The 10201-nt window shown below is 47.6% G+C and overlaps 1 protein-coding gene across 1 annotated transcript in view; it reads right to left on the bottom strand.

Annotated features, from left to right (window-relative positions):
* LOC122256496 (dynein axonemal intermediate chain 7 homolog) overlaps positions 1–5726 on the bottom strand; it is a 21562-nt gene extending 15836 nt beyond the window's left edge. Inside the window, exons 1-5 of the mRNA XM_086553035.1 lie at positions 5696–5726; positions 5444–5535; positions 2321–2461; positions 1530–1604; positions 906–1004 (exon numbers count right to left, since the gene is read on the bottom strand). Of these exons, the coding sequence (XP_086409161.1) occupies positions 906–1004; positions 1530–1604; positions 2321–2461; positions 5444–5535; positions 5696–5726 (438 nt within the window). The remainder of the gene's footprint in view (positions 1–905; positions 1005–1529; positions 1605–2320; positions 2462–5443; positions 5536–5695) is intronic.
* Positions 5727–10201: the final 4475 nt, after the last annotated feature.

Raw genomic sequence — 10201 nt, 5'->3', positions numbered from 1 at the left:
AACTCTTTCTCTCAATTGACACTGTCGCTGCAAGCCTCTGAACCTTCTACACAATTTTCAGTCACGTTACGAGTTACGAGAACAGCAAGAAAAACGGGATCTCTAAGCCACAACACGGTACTCTAAAAGCCACAACACGGTACTCTAAGACACAACACGGTACTCTAAGACACAACACGGTACTCTAAGACACAACACGGTACTCTAAGACACAACACGGTACTCTAAGACACAACACGGTACTCTAAGACACAACACGGTACTCTAAGCCACAATACGGTACTCTAAAAGCCACAACACGGTACTCTAAGACACAACACGGTACTCTAAGACACAACACGGTACTCTAAGACACAACACGGTACTCTAAGACACAACACGGTACTCTAAGACACAACACGGTACTCTAAGCCACAACACGGTACTCTAAGACACAACACGGTACTCTAAGACACAACACGGTACTCTAAGCCACAACACAGTACTCTAAGACACAACACGGTACTCTAAGACACAACACGGTACTCTAAGCCACAACACAGTACTCTAAGACACAACACGGTACTCTAAGACACAACACGGTACTCTAAGCCACAACACGGTACTCTAAGACACAACACGGTACTCTAAGACACAACACGGTACTCTAAGACACAACACGGTACTCTAAGACACAACACGGTACTCTAAGACACAACACGGTACTCTAAGCCACAACACAGTACTCTAAGACACAACACGGTACTCTAAGCCACAACACGGTACTCTAAGACACAACACGGTACTCCAAGACACAACACGGTACTCTAAGACACAACACGGTACTCTAAGACACAACACGGTACTCTAAGCCACAACACAGTACTCTAAGACACAACACGGTACTCTAAGCCACAACACGGTACCATGGTCTCGTGGTCGAGGTGCGGCCGCAGATCCAGCAGCTGGTGGTAGGTCGCCTGGTCGAGCTTTCCCTTCTGGGCTTCTTGGAGCTCAAGCCAGATCTGGAATCCAGGAATACCGAATCAGGGGGTTTTAGAAAAGAAGGAATACCGAATCAGGGAGTTTCTAAAAAGACAAAGATTGTTTTTTTTTTTGTTGTTGAATTGTGATGGCGGAGTTTTAAAAAATTATTTAAAAAATGAAAGAGGAAAGAACGATATGAGAGAAATGAATATACAATATGAATATGTATGCATATAAATATACATACACAAACACACACACGTATATATGTGCGTGTGTGTGTGTGTGTGTTGTGTGTGTTGTGTGTGTGTCTGTATGTGTGTGTGGTCGTATTGAGGCCCAAAATAGGACACAAGCGCTGAAAAGAAAATGGAACACTTATTTATACGTATTTCAGATTAAAAACAATTATAAAATTAGATAGTTCATTATGATGTCGAAATAGATACTAAACATAATGCATAGTCCAAACAAACTAAATCCAATATATCCATAAGTAATTAATTTCCTTTCCATTCTCCTGGCACCTTACACTAACAAAGAATATTTCCGATGATTCTCACCTCCTTCCAGTCTCTCAGCTGTTTCTCCGTCGCATCTCGCGTCTCCTCCATCACATTCTCCAGCTCTGAGATGACCTGTAGAAATTATAGAGCGTGTGAGACAGGTCTTCTGCTGTGGGTGGTACTCTGGCTATCTTGTCTTTCTTTTTTCTGGTTCGCTATTCGGATTCATTTTATATTTCGCTTTCTCTGTCTATTTATCTTTCTCTATATGTCTCTCTATCTCTCTTCATCTATCTATCTAGCTCTTTCTCTCTATTTCTCTCTCTCTCTCTCTCTCTCTCTCTCTCTCTCTCTCTCTCTCTCTCTCTCTCTCTCTCTCTCTCTCTCTCTCTCTCTCTCTTTCTCTATCTATCTATCTATCTCTCTCTCTCTCTATCTCTCTATCTACCTATCTATCTATCTATCTCTCTGTCTACTTCTCTCTCTCTCTCTCTCTCTCTCTCTCTCTCTCTCTCTCTCTCTCTCTCTCTCTCTCTCTCTCTCTCTCTCTCTCTCTCTCTCTCTCTCTCTCTCTCTCTCTCTCTCTCTCTCTCGCTCGCTCTTTCTCTCTCTCTGTTTCCCCTTTCTTTTTCTCTTTCTTTCATTCCATATCATTCTCCTCTGCACAGTATCCCCTAACCTTTCACTCTCTCACCTCTCTCTCTCTGCACGTCTGCATAAAAGCAAAATACCAACAACCAAACTAAATATCTCATTTCTTATTTTCGTCAATATAACACCATCTTTCCCCTTATAATTACATCAAACACACCTCCAAGGTCACTGAAGGTCAGAGCAAGGTCACTTACGTGTATGACCTGATCGGTCTTGGCGAGAGCACCCTCGAGCGTAGCGGAAGCGGGGTCGGCTTGCCACAGACTCAGATATCGGTTCATCTCGGGTACGCTGGTCGGGTCAGGCAGCCCGTCGCAACGCATCATGCGCTCCCACTGTGCATGACAAGGTGGTTAGTGCGTGGTAGAATTCATGAAGGATTGATGAGATATGTGAAGGGAAGTGTCATTATTGTTATTAGTATCATTGGTGATTGTTGGCGGTTGCGTGGGAGATTCCGGTTAAGGATTGTGTGAAGGGGGATTCATGACAGGGATTACAAGGGATTACAGGGATTTATTATATTTTGAATTTTATGTCACGAGGAGAAACTGCGTGATGAACTCCGTGACGGTTTATGAAGACCTCCCTCCTCCCACCTCCACCCCCCATCTATCCCCTTCTCTCCCCCCTCCTACTTTATCTCCCTCTCTCCTCTTCCACCTCCCTCCTCCACCTCCACCCCCCATCTACCCCTTCTCTCCCCCCTCCCACTTAATCTCCCTCTCTCCTCTTCCACCTCCCTCCTCCACCTCCACCCCCCATCTACCCCTTCTCTCCCCCCTCCCACTTTATCTCCCTCTATCCTCTTCCACCTCCCTCCTCCCACCTCCACCCCCCATCTACCCCTTCTCTCCCCCATCCCACTTTATCTCCCTCCTCCCACCTCCACCCCCCATCTACCCCTTCTCTCCCCCCTCCTACTTTATCTCCCTCTATCCTCTTCCACCTCCCTCCTCCCACCTCCACCCCCCCATCTACCCCTTCTCTCCCCCATCCCACTTTATCTCCCTCTCTCCTCTTCCACCTCCCTCCTCCACCTCCACCCCCCATCTACCCCTTCTCTCCCCCATCCCACTTTATCTCCCTCTCTCCTCTTCCACCTCCTTCCTCCACCTCCACCCCCTATCTACCCCTTCTCTCCCCCATCCCACTTTATCTCCCTCTATCCTCTTCCACCTCCCTCCTCCCACCTCCACCACCCATCTACCCCTTCTCTCCCTCCTCCTACTTTATCTCCCTCTATCCTCTTCCACCTCCCTCCTCCCACCTCCACCCCCCATCTACCCCTTCTCTCCCCCCTCCTACTTTATCTCCCTCTATCCTCTTCCACCTCCCTCCTCCCACCTCCACCCCCCCATCTACCCCTTCTCTCCCCCCTCCTACTTTATCTCCCTCTATCCTCTTCCACCTCCCTCCTCCACCTCCCCCCCCATCTACCCCTTCTCTCCCCCCTCCCCCTTTCTCTCCCTCTATCCTCTTCCCCCTCCCTCCTCCCACCTCCCCCCCCCCATCTACCCCTTCTCTCCCCCCTCCTACTTTATCTCCCTCTATCCTCTTCCACCTCCCTCCTCCCATCTCCCCCCCCCCCCCATCTACCCCTTCTCTCCCCCATCCCACTTTATCTCCCTCTCTCCTCTTCCACCTCCCTCCTCCACCTCCACCCCCCATCTACCCCTTCTCTCCCCCATCCCACTTTATCTCCCTCTATCCTCTTCCACCTCCCTCCTCCACCTCCACCCCCCATCTACCCCTTCTCTCCCCCATCCCACTTTATCTCCCTCTATCCTCTTCCACCTCCCTCCTCCCCCCCCCCCCCCCCCCCCCCCCCTCCCTCCCCCTTCTCTCCCCCCCCTCCCCCCCACTTTATCTCCCCCTATCCTCTTCCACTCCCTCCTCCACCTTCACCCCCCATCTACCCCTTCTCTCCCCCATCCCACTTTATCTCCCTCTCTCCTCCAACCCCCTCTACCTTCTCCCCCATCCCACTTAATCTCCTCCTCCCACCCCACCTCCTCCCCCCCCCATCTACCCCTTCTCTCCCCCATCCCACTTTATCTCCCTCTATCCTCTTCCACCTCCCTCCTCCCACCTCCACCCCCCATCTACCCCTTCTCTCCCCCATCCCACTTTATCTCCCTCTATCCTCTTCCACCTCCCTCCTCCACCTCCACCCCCCATCTACCCCTTCTCTCCCCCATCCCACTTTATCTCCCTCTCTCCTCTTCCACCTCCCTCCTCCACCTCCACCCCCCATCTATCCCCTTCTCTCCCCCCTCCTACTTTATCTCCCTCTATCCTCTTCCACCTCCCTCCTCCACCTCCACCCCCCATCTACCCCTTCTCTCCCCCCTCCCACTTTATCTCCCTCTATCCTCTTCCACCTCCCTCCTCCCACCTCCACCCCCCATCTACCCCTTCTCTCCCCCCTCCCACTTAATCTCCCTCCTCCCACCTCCACCCCCCCATCTACCCCTTCTCTCCCCCATCCCACTTTCACCTCTATCCTCCACCTCCACCTCCCCCATCTACCCCTTCTCTCCCCCATCCCACTTTATCTCCCTCTATCCTCTTCCCTCTCCCCTCCTCCTCCACCTCCACCCCCACCTACCCCTTCTCTCCCCCACCCACTTATCTCCCTCTCTCCTCTTCCACCTCCCTCCTCCACCTCCAACCCCATCCCCCCTTCTCCCCCCTCTCCCCCATCCCACTTTATCTCCCTCTATCCTCTTCCACCTCCCCCTCCACCTCCACCCCCATCTACCCCTTCTCTCCCCCCTCCCCCTTTATCTCCCCTCTATCTCCCTCTTCCCTCCATCCCCCTCCCTCCCCACCCCTTAATCTCCCCCCTCTCCTACCCTCCACCTCCCTCCTCCACCCCCACCCCCCATCTACCCCTTCTCTCCCCCATCCCACTTTATCTCCCTCCTCCCACCTCCACCCCCCATCTACCCCTTCTCTCCCCCATCCCACTTAATCTCCCTCTATCCTCTTCCACCTCCCTCCTCCACCTCCACCCCCCATCTACCCCTTCTCTCCCCCATCCCACTTTATCTCCCTCTATCCTCTTCCACCTCCCTCCTCCACCTCCACCCCCCATCTACCCCTTCTCTCCCCCATCCCACTTTATCTCCCTCTATCCTCTTCCACCTCCCTCCTCCACCTCCACCCCCCATCTACCCCTTCTCTCCCCCATCCCACTTAATCTCCCTCTATCCTCTTCCACCTCCCTCCTCCACCTCCACCCCCCATCTACCCCTTCTCTCCCCCCTCCCACTTTATCTCCCTCTATCCTCTTCCCACAGACCGCACAGGACACTCGGACTGTTAACACGCTCCTTGTGTGCTCCAACTGCTATGCCCGCCTGACATTCTCGGAAGGTAGCCGATGAGGTCTTAAAACTCCTTCCTTGGTGTGAGGTCACCGGCAACGTTCTGGCTCATGATATCTGTTCAGTGCCAGCATAGATAGATCGATAGGGTTAATTTGCCATCCTATATAAGTTGGCATAGAAGAAGTAGAGTGGAGCTCAGACCGGCCGTAAACACTGGCCCGGATAACAACCCACTTAGCCAACCAGGGGCTGACAAACTGCCCATAGCCAACATGAATAGCCAAGTCAACAATTAGAGCTATGATGGCACGTATAAGAATTAAAGACAAGAACCCTACCACCTCAGGCAGGCGGGCTAAAATATGGCAATGCTTTGGACAAGCAAAATTAACCGTTTTCAAAGTAGACGACTCAAAAAATGCTTTTTATGCAATCGCCAATGATGAGACAATTGAAAAGCTAATGTCCACAGATTGCAAAGAAATTTTCCAAAAACAGCAATTTGAGATCCAGGACCCTCCTGAATATAATGCCATGAAAACGGTAACCATCCGAAACATCGACCGACAAATAATTGACTATGATGAAACAGCAGTTAAAGAAACCATCGAAAGAGAACGGATGGGCAAAGGTCGAACAGGTGATTAAGCTACCAAACGCCCCAACAATCATCAAGGTGCGTTTCGAAGCTACACAAATGGCCAAAAAAGCACTAGAGAATGGAATGCTGTTGCTACACCAATCCATCCCCTCAAGGTTTATTGAAAAGGATATTTTCATAAACCTAATTCCATGTTACAGGTTCTACAAGTATGATCACACAATAAAAGATTGTCATGAACCTGAAAACTATAAAGCTTGTTCAGAATGCGCCGCAAAAGATCATACTTACAAAAACTGTAATGAAAACATAAAGAAATGCCTAAATTGCAGCGGCGACCATCGTACACTGGCCGCCAAATGCCCAACCAGGAAAACCATCATAAAAGACAGAACTAAACAAGAGAGACAAGCACTTAGAAGCCAAACAATTGCCACCCCCTCGATTACCCAGACAAGCTATGCAAGGGCAGTTACAGCTAACTACCCAGCGACAAGAACTACCGCTGTCAATCCCGAGGCAATAATGAAATACCACCGAATGCAGCGGCAAGCATAATGAGTGCAATTATATTTGCATACATCCAGGAAGCCAAAGAGCCAGGCAGCTTCCAGAAAACTGTTGATGAGATGTACGACCTAAACAACATCCCGAGAGTCAGATTTCCATCTCAAAACAGTGCCAAAGAAACACTCTCTGTTCTAATGGGCAATAACAAACATAATGGCGCACAAGCAATTGAACAGGAAATAATAATGGAACACGAGGAAGTAACCAACAAGAGAGGCAGAGAAACTTCGCCAACCCAGGAGACTTCCTCAAAGAAAACGGCGAGCGAAGAAACGTCGCAGCGAGGTCAGAGTGAAAGCGACGAGGAATACCGACTCCCACGCCCAACTCGCCCCGAAGAGGGAGAGGTAAACCGCCCGAAACCAAGAAGACAACCCGAGCGGAAAGCCAGCGCGACGAGAGTGATGCTGCCAGAGATCAGACTCCGAGCGAGAGTCGGAAGCATCGGATTCATCCCCAGAAGACCATCGCATTCAGAGATCTCTCAGTTCATCCATACAAAAGTGATAAAGTACAATTACTACCACCCTGACATATACGACGACCAAATAATCAGAGACCAGATTCACAACAGAACCATCGACCTGAGTGCCTACAGGATACAATATGTGGAAGAAGAAGCATTTAACAGCATCAAAAGCGGAACGAGAGGCGAACACCACACTGCCAGAAAGTCTTCCACAGATCCTGATATAGTATAAAGGTCACAACAACATGTATTTAAGCAGATTCAAAATAATGCAACATAATGTCCTAAACTGGCGCACGAGAAAGCATGAACTCTCTAATACATATCTGGAGGAAAACCCAGACATCATTTTAATCAATGCTCACTGTCTCCGGGACGATGAGCTGTTAAAGATCTTTGACTACTACGTCTACCAAAGAAACTCGTTAAACGAAGGTGATGCAGGAGTCGCCATATGCATTAAAAGAAACATTAGACACAAAATTTTAGACGACTTCGATGAGGACTTCCTCGCGGTAGAACTGCAAACAAACCGAGGAAAAATTGTTATCGGCACAGCATACATGCCACCTCGACGCCCACAGTTCCCTCATCCAGATATAATGAAAATAATGCGGACGAACATCCCCGCACATATCATCGCCGACCTAAACGCCAGGCACCGAACGCTCGGCCAGAACAATAACAACCACATGGGAGACGAAATAGTTAATCTAATGAACCGAGACATGATTACGCATCTTGGCCCCGACTTCGATACCTTCATCAGTACAAGAGGCAAAGGTCGTCCAGATATCATTCTCGGAAATAAAAACATCCATATGAACCATGCTATCCAACAAGGACCATTAACCACGTCAGACCACCTACCCATAATCTTCACCATAGCAACATCACCCATCATGGTCCCTCAAAAGGAAATGTTCAATCTAAAAAGAGCAGACTGGGAACTTTTCAAAAAGGACGTAGATGAACATATGGACACAGAGCATGCAGAGTTTACACTTATTAACAAGGAAAAAATTAACACCGAAATCGATGTATGGTACACTATGGTCGAAAGAGCAATGGATAAAGCCATCCCAAAGAAAAAGTACGCCACATTACCTCATCCAGTAACAAGTAATTGCCTGAAATTACTAGAGTGGAGATACAGAAATATCTTAACCATCGTCGAACATATTGGTTGGACACCAGCATCTCGCAACCAATACAGGGAAATCCAGGAAGAACTAAAGAATGAAAGTAAAAATCTATATAAAAACTACTGGAATAACTTGATAAAAACAACAGAACTTGAATACAACCCAAAAAAGTTCTGGGAAAAAATAAGAAGGTTAATGGGAAGCAAGCATAATCAAACCCCATACATACTAAAAGAGAGAAACGAGAAAGTATTTGACAGCATGCAAAAAGAAGCAGTTTTCAGAGACTTCTGGAAGAACATATTTAACATCAGTCCGGAAGAGAACAGAACAGTTGACATGAAACACGAAGAACAAGTAAAAATGTATCTGTCAGAGAATACACAAAGACTGATCCCTTATATGGAAGCCAATCTAAACAGATTACATGACGGCAACGCTCTTACCAGACCAATATCAAAAGAAGAAATAAGCACGGTCATAAGTAAATTTAAAGACAAAGCACCTGGCGAAAGCGGAATAAGGAAGACAATCATGCAAAGACTACCGGAAGCAGCATTAGTAAAGCTAAAAGAAATTTTCAACTGGTCTCTTTCGATGGGTTATTTCCCGGATAAATTTAAAAATGCAGTAATGATTCTCATACCGAAAGCAGGAAAAGACACAAGGAAAGTCGAGAATTACCGACCAATATCCTTATTAGAGATCCCAGGAAAAATATTTGAGAAGATCATCAACAACCGCATTACGAGTTACATGGAGAGACACAATCTCTTTAATATCAACCAGTATGGCTTCAGAAAAGGGAGAGGCACGCAACAAGCAATCGCCGCCATTTACGAAACCATCGCCGTTTCACAGAGAAACCGACAGCAGTGCAACATAGTCTGCAGAGACATAGCCAAAGCCTTTGACAAGATCTGGAAACCGGGGCTGCAATACAAACTACTGCAAATCAATCTACCAGACATCATTGTAAAGATCCTCTGCAACTTTGTAGAGGCAAGAACAGCAACGATACGGCTTGACACAGCTACAGGACCAAAATTTCCTCTACAGAGCGGAGTGCCACAAGGATCAACACTAAGCCCAACGCTTTTCATTTTCTACACGGCAGACCTCGAAGCACCCAGCAACAACTGCGTAGACGTCAGCTTTGATATAACTCAGATCATGTTATATCCATTAAAATCAAAGGAAATGCTAACCACAGTAAGTATACAGGAAATTAAAAGAATAAACGGATTCGAAAGGAGATGGAAGCTCAAAACAAACAAAAACAAATTTCAACTCCTCTCAGTATCAGCCACAAAACCAAGGGAAGTAATTGTCGACCATGAGAGAAACCCATTCTGCAACAAAGTAACCATACTTGGCACGGAATTCGGCACCCGCGGGGTATCAATACACATGAAAAAAAGACTAGCAATGGCAAAAAAGCAGTTTACCAAACTAAAACGCTTTAAAGAAATTAATGCAAAAAGACAATTGCACTTCTATAAAACTCTGATCAGACCTATCTTGGAGTATCCAGCCATCCCCTTATGCATTTCTTCCAAAACAAACATGAGGCGGACGCAACAGTTCCAGAACCGAGCACTCCGTACTGCAACAAGCAGGAACGAAGAAGACACCGAACTGTCAATATCAGAACTTCACAACAAATACAGAATCGAAGCAATAAACACAAGACTCTACACACTCTCTAAAAAAGTCTGGGAGAAAATGGCTTTGACAAACGAAGAACTGGCCAGAACTTCTGAGGAACAGCAGACTGAGAATCCTCACAGAAGAGACCACAGCTGGTGGAGAAGAATCGCTCCGTACTTGGAGATTCGTATTAACTTCATTTGATACGATGTTATAGCAAAAGAAAGGAGCAAGTGGGTTTGCCCCACCACTTCTCAATCTCTCGCTGATTCATTTTCAAATCTTGTTCTTCGCACGTATTAGCT

The sequence above is a fragment of the Penaeus japonicus genome, unplaced genomic scaffold (genome assembly GCF_977035675.1).
Source record: "Penaeus japonicus unplaced genomic scaffold, GWHDUDI00000001_assembly GWHDUDI00000027, whole genome shotgun sequence".
Classification (NCBI taxonomy): domain Eukaryota; kingdom Metazoa; phylum Arthropoda; class Malacostraca; order Decapoda; family Penaeidae; genus Penaeus; species Penaeus japonicus.
This window is presented reverse-complemented; position numbering and strand designations above follow the sequence as displayed.